The sequence below is a fragment of the Terrapene carolina genome, unplaced genomic scaffold (genome assembly GCF_002925995.2).
Source record: "Terrapene carolina triunguis isolate 2854851 unplaced genomic scaffold, T_m_triunguis-2.0 Scaffold35022, whole genome shotgun sequence".
NCBI classification, from domain to species: Eukaryota; Metazoa; Chordata; order Testudines; family Emydidae; genus Terrapene; species Terrapene triunguis.
The window spans coordinates 2451847-2467346 of record NW_020699373.1 but is presented as its reverse complement, the minus strand read 5'-3'; the positions used below and the strand labels follow the sequence as shown (position 1 = coordinate 2467346).

Genomic DNA, 15500 nt, shown 5'->3' with positions numbered 1-15500 from the left:
GAACTTTGTTACAAACTGAAGCTCTGAACAAAGGACTGATGACCCATCCCAGCTGGGGATGTATTCCAGAGATTTGATTTTGAACCTGCAATTTATTTCATCACTGCTACAAGCCTGAACCAAGAACTTTGTCATTACTGTATGTAATTGATTCCATTTAACCAAGTCTAGCTCTCATCTATATCTTTTTCCTTTTATGAATAAACCTTTAGATTCTAAAGGATTGGCAACAGCGTCATTTGTGGGTAAGATCTGATTTGTATATTGACCTGGGTCTAGGGCTTGATCTTTTGGGATCAGGAGAACCTTTTTTCTTTTAACGGGGTATTGGTTTTCATACCCATTTGTGCCCATAACAAGTGGCACTGCTGGTGATACGGGAAACTGGAGTGTCTAAGGGAATTGCTTGTGTGACTTGTGGTTAGCCAGTGGGGTGAGACCAAAGTCCTCTTTGTCTGTCTGCTTTGGTTTGCCTTAGAGGTGGAAAAACCCCAGCCTAGGGCTGTAACTGCCCTGCTTTAAGCGATTTGTCCTGAATTGGCGCTCTCCGTTGGGTCCCGCCAGAACCAGCATCGTTACAGGAGCTGAGATATTTCTTAGGGGTTTAAGAGAAATACGTGAGGGTATTCAGCATCATGCTGAGAGAGTCTCATAGATGGTGAAAATTCAACTTTTAACATATTCTAAAGTAACTCCCCTTCTACAGGTGAGAGTTTATGGACAAACACTCCTTCCCTGTTTGATGAAGGCCTAATCAAACTCTCACTAATGTTAAGAAGAGTCTTTCCACTCCCTTCAATGGGCACTAGATTAAAGCCTAGTTGCCACAAAGACCCAGGACAGGACTGTAAAATTTAGAACAGTTCCAGCCAAATTTAGACTGATGACGGCTTAGGCAGGGTCTAATGTGAAACTTTCCCCAGGATTCCTGTATGATTGCCTGAATGGTTTTACAGTGGTTCTGCTCTGAAAAATGAATCTTAAAAATGGCATAAGGGGTTTCCCTGTTTATTATCACTCAATTTCTTAATCCAATATGCTCAGTTTACAGACTCAGCCTGGGATCTTAAGAGTCCACCTGCATTCTTTGCAAAAGAAGGAATAGGTGTGATAACGGCAAGGCTAATGGGTGTAAAAAAGCAGTAAAAGTGTGTTTCACTCATCCATGTCAGCAGATATAACTGAATACAAAGATGAAGCAGATCTACTGTGTAGGTAATATGACATTTTTACAGTCACTTTTCATAGTAGAGCCAAACATGTACTTTTCTGGTAGGCTTTGGGTCCCCCACCGTCCTCCCCCAAACAGACATCCCCAAGTTATACAAACAGCTTAAAGCAGGATTTGAAAGACCCCAAAAGCAAATTGCCTGTCTGGTCAGCATATTTCCCTTTTGAATGGAAATGGAAAGGACCCTGGGTAAATGAAAAAAGAAGGGCTGACCTTCTGGGATTTAGCTATCTAAATAAATATGGTGATTAGCATATCAAGAAATATGTATTTTATATAGCTCTCGTTCAGCCAGTGGCATCTTTGATCAGAAGGAAGGAGGGAGTCCTAGGAATTGTGGTGAACCAGCTTGTGTTTGCTAAAAAATTTTGAGGGAAGATGATGGTAAAAGAAGCCAAATGCATTGGAATGAGATCCACACAATGCTAGGGAGAAAGGCAGAAAAGCACGTTGAATTTGGGAGAGGGGACTTCTTTTCTGATCTGAAGGTCAAATTCAAGAAACAGATTAAAGAGGAGTCCAAAGTGAGAAGAAGGAAAAGGCTTCCCTAATGCAATCATACCTGGCACCTTGTTATCAGAAGGGCATCTCGTGGAGGCTGACGTGTCTGCCCAGAGCTGGAGCACTCAAGAGACCTCTTCTCCAAGAGCATGAAGGGGTCCAGGCAACAGGAGGCACAGAAGGCATCACCTGATGAATTGATCATCCCTGATCCACAGCTGGAGCTCCTTCTTCTGTTTACTAGAGCAGTTGCCACAACCTTGCTTGAAGAGCTTTACTGTACCCATGCCCGTTATTTTCAGAAGAAGAGGAAAAAACTGATCTAATGGAAGTGACACAGGAACTCACTGAGTATTCTTGATTGTGACTGGATGGCTATATGGCGATACATGGGAAGGAGAAGCAGTCCACTGGATCTGGATCGGTGGAGCCCCAGCCCAAGCAGAAACAAAAATCCATGAGAGTTATATTCTGTCCATGTTCCTTGTGCAGAACTTCATTTGATGGCAGCAGATGTTATCTCAGCAAAGACTGTGGATACTAGATGGTCATATATTTGTATGTCCAAATAACTAAACATGCGGAAGCCTATATCAAAATTACATTAGTAAAAGTTACATTTATGTGTTGTTGGGTTCCCCCCCGTCCAGCATACTGATAAATATTCATATACATACAAAAAAATATGAATCTGCTATAGGAAACAGGAAAAAAATAGTTCATCATAAACACATGAAAGAAAAGATTTGACAGAAACACCATTTTGAAAGTAATGAAAATGATTTCTTCCGCAACATCAAAGACAGAAAGCAAAAGGTCAAAAATCACTTCATAATGAGTAAGACTATGATTTAGTCATGCGTATTTTTAGTAAAAGTCACAGATAGGTCACAGGTGCTAAATATGCTGGGGAGGAGGGGGCTGCTGGGGGTGGGGTGGGCGATGCTCCAGCCGTCGTTGCTGCTCCTGGGGGGGGGGGGGGGGGCCCCCCGGGGGGGGGGGGCCCGGGGGGGGGGGGCGCGGGGGCCCCCCCCCGCGGCGGCGGTGGCCCGGGGGGGGGGGGGGGCAGGACCCTGCTGGGCTGCTGATCCTGGGGCGGGGCAGCCAGTGGCCCCACCACTGCTGCTCCCCTGGGTGGGGAGTGGCCCGGGGCCCCGCCACTGCTCCTCCGGGTGGGGGTGGCCTAGGGCCCCGCCATCGCCTCTGCACCTCCAGGCAGGGGGCAGCCTGGAGCCCTGCCACTGCCACTGCTGCTCCGGGCGAGGGCGGCGGTGCTCCTCCTGGACCACTGCTCTGGGGCAGCACCCGGGACCAGTTGCCTGGGGCTGCCAGAGTAGCGGCCGGTGCCGCTGGTCCCAGGGCCACCCCAGCTGCTCGGGCAGCCCTGGGGTCAGCCACACCAGCTGCGGAAGTCATGGAGATCCTGGAAAGTCACAGAATCAGTGACTTCTATGACCTCCGTGAAAGACTCTCAGCCTTAATAATGAGAGTTTCTTTGAAATATGAAATCTGTAAACAGGAAACCTGTTCCTAATTATTGAAATCATATATGTAATGCAAATCACAGCTCAAAGCTTTGTGGCTTAAATAATTCTTTTTGGCAAAGTTCCACACTACAAGATTTTTCTGTATTAATGCATGCACACTGGAAAGAGGTGCATGTATAAATTCAATCTCCCACGATGCAATAGATACAGTCTTAAAATATTGTCAAAACAAAGCAGTACAGCAACTTGATTTATTACATGCAGATTCTTCTGCATTGTTGCTTAACAGTACACTGGTCCAAAATTACTAAAATACTTAAAAAACTATACATTATGTAAACAAAACATAAATAAGACAGCATAGTTCTTTGTACATATAGTTTAGTACAGATTGTTAAGGATCAGGAATATGTACAATTTTACACCATGGACTGGATTTTTACAATGCATAAATATATTTTTTACAGAAACAAATCAAACAAAGATAAGATTTGACAAAAATAAAAAAAGACACATACTGTTATAAACATGCCGCCTAATGGTTCAAATCGTAAAATGAAACATGTCAATGTAAATGTGCAAAATGCTAGATTCCTTTAAACTAAAATCAAATTTTACACTTTTAACATTTTATATTAACAAGTTGGTCATTTTGACCATTTTATTAAATAACCCTTTGAAAGCTTAGCTTAGAGGGAAATCAAACAGATTCTCTCACATCTCCCACAAGGAAACTGAAAACAGCCGCAATCTAATACAAAGTAGTTTAAAGAAATCAACTATTTAAAGTATGTTTCAAACAGTGTAAAAAATGTTCAACAGTTATAATGATTTCCAAAGTCCAAAGAATGCCCCAAACATGTGAAATTGGCTCGCTCACTCCAAATTCAGGAGGCGGCTTTGTCAGATTTACCTAGGCCAGATGACTGAAAAGCAGGGAAGACACTAGTAGCATTTATGCTTTTGGACACTGCAACTGGTGACAGGGATGAAGACAGAGAAGAAACCACCTTTGATGCTGGAGTATTTATAGCATTCAAAATGGCTCCTTCTGGGCTGACCAACAGTTTCTTGATAGATGTATCCAAGTGAAATACTGAAGTGCTACTTGGTAACTGAGAGTTACCAGCATTTATGGCAGGAACCAAAGAAGTTTTAGCTAAAACATTAACTGGAGGTTTTATCACTGAAGACACAGACAGTGTTGTTGTAGAGGGTGGAGCGCATGATTTAGCAGCAGTGTTTACTATCTGTGGTGTTGCATGTACGATAGGCAGAGTGTTTGCTGTCCCAAGAGAGTTCACAATTTTTGTAGAGCTTTTCAGAGGATGTTTTGATGTCTGCCAACTTAATGAATTACTTGGTGCTAGTGTGATGTTCTGGGGAATATGATTAACAAATGGTACACCTCGAGCCCCTTGGCCATTGTTAAGAAGTAGAGGAGGCCCATGTTTTGGATTAGCAGAGATGAGAAGAACATGGCTGCCTGCTCCAAGGCCTTGCGGTGGAACAATAAATCGAGTGCCATTAATCATGATGTGAGTTCCAGGTGCCAAAGGCGTACAGGTGTTAATAACTATTTTCTGTTGAATACAAGTTTCATTCAACTGACCCATTGCCTGGCTAGTTACAGTCGGTGAAGCGGCAGCAGTCTGAATGACAGAGGCACCTGGAGCACAAGAGTAAGCATGAGCTGGTTTTGCTAAACTAGGAGGTATCTGCTGGCATGGGAGAGAAGCAAAGTTGGAAAAACTAATTATTTTACCTGTATTTGGTGAAGCAGATGGCAATACATTTTGAGGTTTGGGAAAGTTTGCATTAGTTGGCACTGCAGCTGAAATTCCTGGTGACTGAAATTTTACCAGTGTGGGGGGCTGTCCTTTTGGAAGGGGCAGACACTGTGCAGCAGCTGGAACTGCTGTCAAGCGAGGAACGGTTTGAATGACTTTAGTGGAGGCTGCCACAGGTCCAGGCAAGGTAACTGGAAACTGTAAAGCAGATGATACACTTTGAGAAGATACTCTTGGTTGTGTAGTTGAAATAAGAACAGATGACGCAAGATGTCCTGTTTTCACAGTTGATATGGCCATAGTATTTCCAATATTTGATGTACATAGTCGATTAGTTAAAACTGGCCTTATTCTTGAAGAAGTGTCATTTCCACTAACCAAAACAGAGGGTCGCGTGCCAATAGAAGTCCCACTTGGTGTCACTGAAACAGAATCTAAACATGCATTTGCTGTTGTTACTGTAAAAGCTTTTGCTGCTTTTGTTGCAACACCTATAGATTCATTAACAGATGTAATACTTTGACTCACAAAACCTGAACATCCTGGAACCAAACTACCACTTGTTGACAAAGGCAAAATAAAACCCTTGCTGTTTATGTCATCTGTTCCTTTGGGGGCTGCAGACTTCAATATGTTAATCGGTGGAACATGCTGTGCATTGCCTGTGGTATTTACAATGGCTTGACCTATGTTTAGTCCAATTTTAACATCTTTTACTTGAGACACAGTAGGTGATGAACTTACTTTTACTGGTGCCCCCATTGTAGATGGAATTAGAAGTAACTGAGGTTGTTCTGGGGTGTTAACGTATGTTTTGCCTATGGAGGAAGGCAGGGCCTGTTTGAATGATTCTGCAACTAGACTGGTGTTTGATGGGCTACTGGGAATTGGAGTATTAATGAAAACTAATTTTTGGGCAGTAACACCAGTGGATGTTGGAGCAGGTATTATATTTACTCCCGTAGCTCCACAAGGAGAAAGAATAGGTGGATTTGTGACCAACATAAGTTTTTGAATCGGAGTACCACGGATCACATCTCCATTTGTTGCTGTAGCAGTCTCAGCTTGTGTAACAGGATATTTTTTGGTTTTAATATCAACTTGTTGCTGTGTTGAAGGAGTCTGGGTAATGCCTGTGCTCCTTTGTTCAATATTTCCTGAAGAAATGCTAACTACATTAACAGTACTGTTTGGAGTTGCTGGCACCAAAGTGCTAGTTGATGAAATGGAGGACAAGAAAGGAGGAGATGATACTTCTTGAGTTTTCTCTATTACTTGATCCAAACTGCCACTAGTGGGAAGCTGCCCTAATGGAAATTTGAGATTTTTCCCTATTATCTGGTTTAAGCCTGCAGGAATGGCTGGAATGGTAACAGAAGATGTTGTTGAGGGAGCAAACCCAGAAACAAAAGACTGACCAAACAGTGGGAGACTAGATGCGGCTGTCACCACAGATGAAAAAGTAGAGGTTGACAACGTAGTGGATTTTGGAACCAAAAATGCCTGAAGCTGAGGTGCGTAAGTGAAAACTGAATTTGGAGATAAAGTATTAGGTGAAATCTGGTCTGGGTTTGTCTGTACTTTAACAATTCCAGTGTTCCCCCCTCGTGTTGTGACAAGAATGGACTGCGATTCTCTTATACACACCGTTTTAAGCTCCTGTTTAGCTTCACAGGAGTCACTAGTCTGCTGTGGTGCTACATTGTGAATGGAACAAATAGTATTTGCAGATCCACTTAGTGTTGTTGCTGATGCCAAAGGCTTACCTAATGTGGAAACAGTGGATGAAGGTAAAGGTACAGAGAATGTGGCAGGTGAAACTGAAGTCTTCATTTTGCCAGCTTCACTTTGGCTCATTTTAATTGCTGATGCTTGTAAGTTACTTGTTGCAGTTACAGAGGACAAAAGTTGTGGTCTGTTCACTGGATTAGTCACTTGTGACACATGTGTAACACTCTTGTTAAAAACTGTACAAGACAGTTGAGTGGTAGCATTTACAGTTGGATTTACAAGAACAGGTGCTAAAGAATCATTAACATGTGCTGCCTGTGGAAAAGATGTACAGTGCAGCTTTGCCACGGCTTTTCCTTCTTTGTGTTGTATGAGAAAATTTTGGGGTAAAATAAGAACTTGCTGCATGACTTTTTCTCCTGTTTTAGGGTCAATCACAGGCTGCATTTGAATCTTCACTGAGCTGTTATGGATATCTATTGGTACACAACGTCCACTTGGCATTTTGTATACCATTTGTAAAGGACTATTTGAATTGGTCTCGCAGGGCAATGCTGGCTTTAGTGGGGATGACTCCACAGGTGACATAACTGCCTTTTCAGAAGCAAATATGTCCATACCCATAGGGGTTGTCAGCTGATTTGTTAAGGTCACTTTGTTCCCAATATTCTTAGCAAGCAAAGCCTGAATGGGTTTGGTCTCTTTCAGAAAGCTACATACTGACGTTGCAGAATCTGTCAGGGCAAATGATTCTAGAGGTGATAGCTCGCTTTGTTTCAGTTCACTCAAACAACTGTTAGTGTGCGTCTCACTTTCTGCAATCTGGACTGTAGCCTCATTTGTGCTTAATTTAGCTTTCTTCCTTGGTGAAAGGTCTTTTGTGCTATCATCCAGGTAACTATTTTGCTTGGACTGACGTTTAATAGATTTGGGCAGTGTCTTCTGTATTTCTTTAGAAGTCAATTCTTTCTTCAGTAGCCTGCTCCTTCCTGCAGGAAAATCCATTTCTAGCAGTTTCATTTCATCTGCAGAAAGAATTAAAACAAGTAATTGTAAATATATCACAAGTTGAATGTTTGCAACTGACACAGCTATATGATAGTTTATTAGTGTTTAGCTAAAAGCAATGCAGTAGTTTATAAGCATGCTGTCATGTCAAGAATAGTTTCTGATGGGATGACAGTACTAATCTCATTACCTACGTGCTTAAACAATTTAAAAATAATCATAATAACTTAGGCTCCAGCCAATTTACATTTAAAATCCAATTGAGCAGGCACAGAATTTCATTTAAAAAATCATTAAGTCCCAAATTTGTATTTATGAATTCATCAAACTACAACCTTTGCATTCTAAGTGACAGCATAGTTTCCAGGATTTGATGTTACAATACTTTAATTTAAAGAAAATTCAGGAATTAAAAAAAGAAATCCAGAAGTTTTTATACAAAACTAATAGATAGTTATGGCTTCACTGCCTTTCATCCCAATTCATCCCAACTATTAAAAGAGCACAGAAAAATACTAGGGATTGATCAGGAGTAGGAGGGTACACTGAGGGCAACAGGAATTTGCAGTATCGAACTATCCATAGACAGTCCTGTAGCAGATGCTGTCAGTTCTAAGCTCTAATTCACGTTGGGTACCATTTCAGCCACCCACCACAGGCCAGAATCCAGAGGGCACAAAAGTAGCACAAAGCCACCTTTGCCCATCCTTTCTCTCAGCTATGCTTCCAAGGAGGTCAGCACAGAATCTAGACCAATATAATTCACTATAGTAAAAATAACATGTAATACACAGCTACAACAAACAAAAAACCACACCACCAAACACAGGAAAACTGTAGGCCTTGTAGCACATCCACATCGTCACTAAATCCCAGCTAAGTGCTTACCAAACTCTGAGTGATCTTTTTGCAGGATCTCCAGATGCTCTGCAGCTTCTGAAGATTTACTGGCTACTGCATTGAAAGATTCTTTTCCATTATCAACTTCACCTTCTTCATTACTCCATAGTTCTCTGGTAAATTTATCATGGTCTGGCTGTCTTTTGAAATCATCATAGTCCTTCTTCAGTCGAGACCTTGAACAGAATGTCAGACATAATGACTAACTTCTGCAACCTATTTTAAAATATTTTATTAAGAAAATACTTAACTGTTCATACTTGTACCTATACTTACTGCCCAAAAACTTCATTGACATAGTTAAGATTCCCTAGCACAGGCTTGTGCCCTTCCCAACTGACCACAGTGACTAAACTTAACCCTCTGAAAACCAGGAAATACGGAGCTACGGTAACGTCTCCCCTCTTGCCACAACCAAAATTCTGTCCCCCTGGAGCTGGCAATAGTTACTGGGACCAAATCAACTCTGACCTATTGCTAACAGTATCTGCCATTTTTTGTGTTGTATCCAACACTATTCTATGCCGTCATTCCTCTTCATACACTCTCAGAGACCCTCATTGTTTTAGGTGCAGCTGTATTGGTTCAGGAATCAGTTGCAGCAAGTTCCCCGAGCTCACCTTGACATCTGAGTTGAGGTACAGCTCCAGCTAGAGAAATCAGGGATCTCTGCTTTTGGTCTGTGTTATATACTAGATCCAATTAGATGATCATAATGTTTCCTCTTGGCTCTAAAAATCTAAGAATGCCTGAAAGAATTTTTAAAATGTCTCGTCTCAGGGTTGCTACATCAGTTACTATTTACCTCCAGTGCCTGATATTCCACTAGAGGAATATCCCAAAGAAGATGGGACCATAAGAGTGCTTCACCCCATTTTAATACAATTTTACATATTCTCAGCGCCCACCAGAATTCCACATTTGTCCTAGCATTCACACACTACCAGGCACTCTTTGTCCTCTGTTCTGCACTTCTGCTCTGAGAAGTTCTACAGTTTGTTGGAATATATCAAAGTGAACCAGAAGGATAAGATATTGGTAACTGAAGATGATGACTGAGAGGGAATCCTTAGTACAAGGTGTTAACAACTAGCAAGTCTTTGGAGATTTGTCTAGAACAGGTAAAGTGGTCAAGTGTAATATACAGAGCTAGAAAGACCTATTAACAACATTTTAAATACAGCTCCCTTGATGTGGAGCTTGGTGCTGGTCTGCAGTTGAGGTCAAATCTGACACCAGCTGAGGTCAGTCCAATCAGGTAATCTCAGTTTTGTGCAAATCAGTGCCAAAGTTTGAACCACAAGTGGGTGCAAAAAATTTGTAAAAACAGGAAAATTTTATTCAGTTAAAGGTGTTGTATCTCAGGACCCATGGGACCAAAGGAATCCAAATTTCCATAATTAACTCTACTCTGGGCATTGGCTTGGCATAGTAATTCTAAAAACAATCTGAGTATGCATGGAGATTTTAGGGCATTTTGAAAAATCATTTCTTAGACAAAAAGCTCTGCTCAATCATATCTATGGAGTTGTTAGCACTCCCTGCATAACATAAAAACATATAGCTCTTTAAACTAAAATACTGTCTATACCTCACACATAGCCTTGAAGGATTGTTGTCACCAGGATTTTAACATCAATTATTACTTTAAAAAATGTAACTTTTGTGTTTTGTTCATCTCTCGGACATTGTTCCAAAGGGTCTCTCATTTACCTGTTTCTCTGAAAAGCCTTCATTAGTTTTGGTTCCCATGGTAACAATTCATTTAGCAGTCGTACCAATGTACAATGCAATTCCTTTACTGCTTGTTTCCGATGGTACCATCTTCCCTGCAAACATAAAAACATTTCTTTATTATTGCATTATAGCTGCATCTAATAAATATATTAGTCTGACACCAGTGTCAGTGTACTTCCGTGCAACATATAAAAAAGAAAATACAAAACTAAATGTATTACATTTGACTTTATCAATGCAGTCCAGTCTCAGCTTTAGTAAGGCAAACTCTAATCTTATTCAGAATACTTTTATTGAAAACAAACCCAGAAACAAAATCCTCATAAAGGTCTCTTACTGAAATGTTTACCTTTTCAGGGTGCTGAAAACTGGGACTAAGGTCCAATCCTGCAAACGTTTAGACATGTGCTTAACTTTACTTCTATGAGTAACTTTAAACATGTGAGATAGTCCTATTGAGCTCAAAGGGACTACTCAAATGTGTAAAGTTTCATGTGTAAATGTTTACAAGATTATGGCCTAAAATTGTATTACAGCAAACTAAACACTATTTTTAATTAAAGGTACATATTATATGAATTATCAGATTTATATAGACACTTTACAAAAAGAAAAGATATCTTATAATTTTTCAGATTATAAACTTCCCAGAAAATTACTTTTGGGGCTGAAGTGTCTTACAATTGTATTTTATCCAAAGGTGAGTTTCTTGGGAAAGTTCTATACCTGGGCTATATCTGAGTTATCAGAAAATAGAAGGAGGAGCGCTTTCTTTTTGTGACAGATTTTTTCTAGGGCTGTCACAAGCAATTAAAAATATTAATCATGATTAATCGTGCAATTAAAAACATTAATCAGGATTAATCTCACTGTTAAACAATAGCATACCATTTATTTAAATATTTTTGGATGTTTTCTACATTTTCAAATATACTGATTTCAATTACAATACAGAATACAAAATGTAGTGCTCACTTTATATTTAATTTTGATTACAAGTATTTGCACTGTAAAAAAACAAAAGAAATCGTATTTTTCAATTCACCTAATACAAGTACTATAGTGCAATCTCTTTATCATGAAAGTTGAACTTACAAATGTAGAATCATGTACAAAAAACTGCATTCAAAAATAAAACAATGTAAAATTTTAGAGCCTGCAAGTCCACTCAGCCCTACTTCTTGTTCAGCCAATCGCTCAGACAAACAAGTTTGTTTACATTTTCAAGAGATAATACTGCCCGCTTCTTGTTTACAACGTCACCTGAAAGTGAGAACAGGCGTTCGCATAGCATTGTTGTAGACGACGTCGCAAAATATTTAAGTGCCAGATGCGCCAAAGATTGGTATGAGCCTTCATGCTTCAACCACCATTTCAGGGGACATATGTCCATGCTGATGATGGGTTCAGCTCGATAACAATCCAAAGCAGTGCGGACTGACGCATGTTCATTTTCATTATCTGAGTCAGATGCCACCAGCAGAAGGTTGATTTTGGTTCGGGTTCTGGAGTTTCAGCATCGGAGTTTTGCACTTTTAAGACTTCTGAAAGCATGAGCCACACCTCGTCCCTCTCAGACTTTGGAAGGCACTTCAGATTCTTAAAACCTTGCATCGAGTGCTGTAGCTATCTTTAGAAATCTCACATTGGTACCTTATTTGCATTTTGTCAAATCTGCAGTGAAAGTGTTCTTAAAACGAACAACATATACTGGGTCATCATCCGAGACTGCTATAACATGAAATATATGGCAGAATGTGGGTAAAACAGAGCAGGGAACATACAGTTCTCTCCCAAGGAATTCAGTCACAAATTTAATTAACACATAATTTTTTTAACGAGCGTCATCAAGGAAGCATGTCCTCTGGAATGGTGGCCGAAGCATGAAGGGGCATACGAATGTTTAGCATATCTGGCACGTATTTACCTTGCAATGCCAGCAACAAAAGTGCCATGCAAATACCTGTTCTCACTTTCCGGTGACATTTTAAATAAGAAGAGGGCCACATTATCTCCCATAAATGTAAACAAACTTATTTGTCTTAGTAATTGGCTAAACAAGTAGTAGGACTGAGTAGACTTGTAGGCTCTGAAGTTTTACATTGTTTTGTTTTTGAGTGCAGTTATGTAACAACAACAAAAACCTACATTTGTAAATTGCACTTTCACGACAAAGCAATTGCACTACAGTACTTGTATAAGGTGAACTGAAAAATACTATTTCTTTTGTTTATCATTTTACAGTGCAAATATTTATAATAAAAAATATACACTTTAATTTCAATTACAACACAGAATACAATATATATGAAAATGTAGAAAAACATCCAAAATATTTAATAAATTTCAATTGGTATTCTATTGTTTAACAGTGCGATTAAAACTGCAATTAATTGTGATTAATTTTTTGAGTTATTCGCGAGTTAATGGAGATTAATCGACAGCCTTAATTTTTTCACTCAGATAACTCAAAAATGGTTTTACTTTCCAAACTGAATCTTAGTTTGTATAATCCTCCATAGAGAATGCATGTTAAACAGAGTAACGTGCATGTATAGTACATTGTTTTCCTTACTAGTTATTTAAATGGGCATCAATTGTGATTATTAAAAAAAATTAGTAATATAACACTATCAATTTACAGGGCACTTTATATATAAGCATATATGTCCTGCTTTGTATGTGTGTGTCTATATATATTATATATATATCTCAATTAAGCTCCTGTGGCGTGCGTGTGTGTGCGTGTGTACCTATATATAATAGAGAGAGAGAGAGAGAGAGATACACACGCACGCCACAGGAGCTTAATTATTGAGATAGTCATAAAAATGAGTCTGGATATCCAGACTCTGTCCTCATACTTTTGCCACCCCACTAAGTTCAGTGTACTAGAGGAATGAACTGGACTCAATGGGCCAAATCCTAGATTCGCTCTTGCCATAGATGATACTGAGACAGGAAAAGACGGCATGGTTCTGTTGCAAAAACAGGGAGAGGAGTTGGTGGGAACTCATCTCCATATTTGATCTGCACCCTTAGTTTGCTGCAGAGCTCTGCTCCTGTACCCCAGAATGCATGGAATTTTGGGTCAGGTGGCTGCAAGAAGAGTTGGATTAGGGCCTGAAGTTACAGCCCTTCAAGAGTCTGCAGTAGTCTCCATGGCTTGCTGGAAGGATTCCTTTCCACCCATCCCCAGGAGACTTCCCCCAGTCCACAGCATGATCATTCAAGTTGCTAGCTGGTTTGAAAACAGTCCACTGTTTTTACTATGATGTGCAATCATTTGCATTTTATACAGCAGAATGAATGACTACTCATTGCTTATTCTTTAATTAAAACTACAAAAAACAAGGTACTTGAATGAAAAGCTATACATTAATGCCAAGTTATGATTAAGATTTAACACACAGAGAAGTCAGGAAATTATGTGTTTTAATTCCCCCATGTGTAAGTTGGTCACACTGCACATATTATATATTGAAGTAAAAAACTGTCAATGGATACTATAATAAAAAGTTATATTAGTGCAATATAGCCTAATTAGAATCCTGATACTGATTACTCGTGTGAGTAGCCAATAGAACTATTTACAGTAGAAAACAATTAGTTTGAGCAGATTTATTTCATTTTAAAGAGTATATTTAAAATTCCACATAGAGAATTACAGACATAAATGCATTTGTATATTATATATTACTATTGGAATACATAAAATGGGTAACACTAAAACAAAACATTAAAATAATTAAATAGAATGAGACTGATTTCAGGACATTGAGATACTGTACATGTCTTGAATTCAGCACAAATTAAGACAAATAAAAGGAAGATAAAGATGATGGATTAATATGTGAAATGTAGCTTGGGTGGAACAAAGACTGAAGGAATAAACGGATTTTTCTGAGACTCTTTTACCTCTAGAGATGACTGATATTCTGATTTGGGCAGGGAAAGCAGAACTTATATTAGGTGTATTGGGCCACTGAATAAACTTTAAAGTAAAAAGTTGTATAATGTGCTGACCAAATTGGCACAAGCATAGGCTTTAGTGTAAGAATGGACTATGAGCTTTTATTAGATTAAAATCACCTGAGGAGGGAACATCAGATGTGTAGAGGTCACATTCCTCTAATTTAAAAAACAAGATGAGAAATTCTAAATTCAATTTCTTAAGAAAATTCATGTCATCCAGATTAAAATCTCTGGACAACTCCACATTCTGTTTGTTTTCCCAATCATTTCTGTGCGACTGATACAAAATATCACGGCTTATTTGAAATCTAATTATCTTCTTGAATCCCAACTGTTCATTTTTCTCAGGATCCTGGAGTATAGCTGTTGGAGATAAACCCACTGGTATTAATGCATAACGATGAGTAGAACAGAATGTGCAGAGTACTCTTTCCTCACATATGTTCAAAGCACAGTCGATAAGAAAAAAAGGTGCAAGGCCATTTGTTTTACTGGACCAGGTTTTTTATCAGTGCAGTTCAATGTAGCTTTCAGGACAGAGTGCAATTTGTGAGAAGACCCTTTGTGGAATAAATGATCTGCTAGCATACTTCATACATAAAACTAGTCAAAAACAATGAAAATAGAAAATATGTTTTCTGAGGTATATTACAAAACCCAGTATTTTACTTCCTACACAAGTGCAAAATAACCAGGACTCTATTTCACATCTATGATAAAATATATAGCCTTGTATTCTTTATTACAGAGAAAACTAATTCACAGTTAAAGGCAGGGATCGGATTGGGTCAGCTCATGGTATTACGCTTATATAAGCAATTCCTTGGTGGCCCACTAGTTTCTACAGAAATTAAGCCTTCATTTAAAAATAATTATTTCTAGTCCCTATTGTCTCAAAGACAATGTTCTGAATGGGACTGGATTCAGTGTCGAATCTACAGACAAATGGAATGAAAAATGGCTGTTACAACCAAATGCTGCTTTTCTTCCTTGGGCACAGAAAGGGCCAAATGCAGTGGAACAATGATGATTCAACTGCACAAAGAAAGAGGGTTTGGCTGCACAGGGAACTCTACAGAAGTGGTTTCATGAAGTGACTAATAAATCTGTCACTTTATGATTCCATGCACAACTCCTTCC

The 15500-nt window shown here is 39.3% G+C and overlaps 1 protein-coding gene across 2 annotated transcripts in view; it reads right to left on the bottom strand.

Annotated features, from left to right (window-relative positions):
• Positions 1 to 3715: 3715 nt before the first annotated feature.
• LOC113405312 (uncharacterized protein KIAA2026-like) overlaps positions 3716 to 15500 on the bottom strand; it is a 79205-nt gene continuing 67420 nt past the window's right edge. For both annotated transcript variants that reach the window (XM_026646389.1, XM_026646390.1), the window contains 3 exons: positions 10362 to 10477; positions 8637 to 8824; positions 3716 to 7765 (listed from right to left, as the gene is read on the bottom strand). In XM_026646389.1, the coding sequence (XP_026502174.1) occupies positions 4107 to 7765; positions 8637 to 8824; positions 10362 to 10477 (3963 nt within the window). In that variant the 3' untranslated portion in view covers positions 3716 to 4106. The remainder of the gene's footprint in view (positions 7766 to 8636; positions 8825 to 10361; positions 10478 to 15500) is intronic.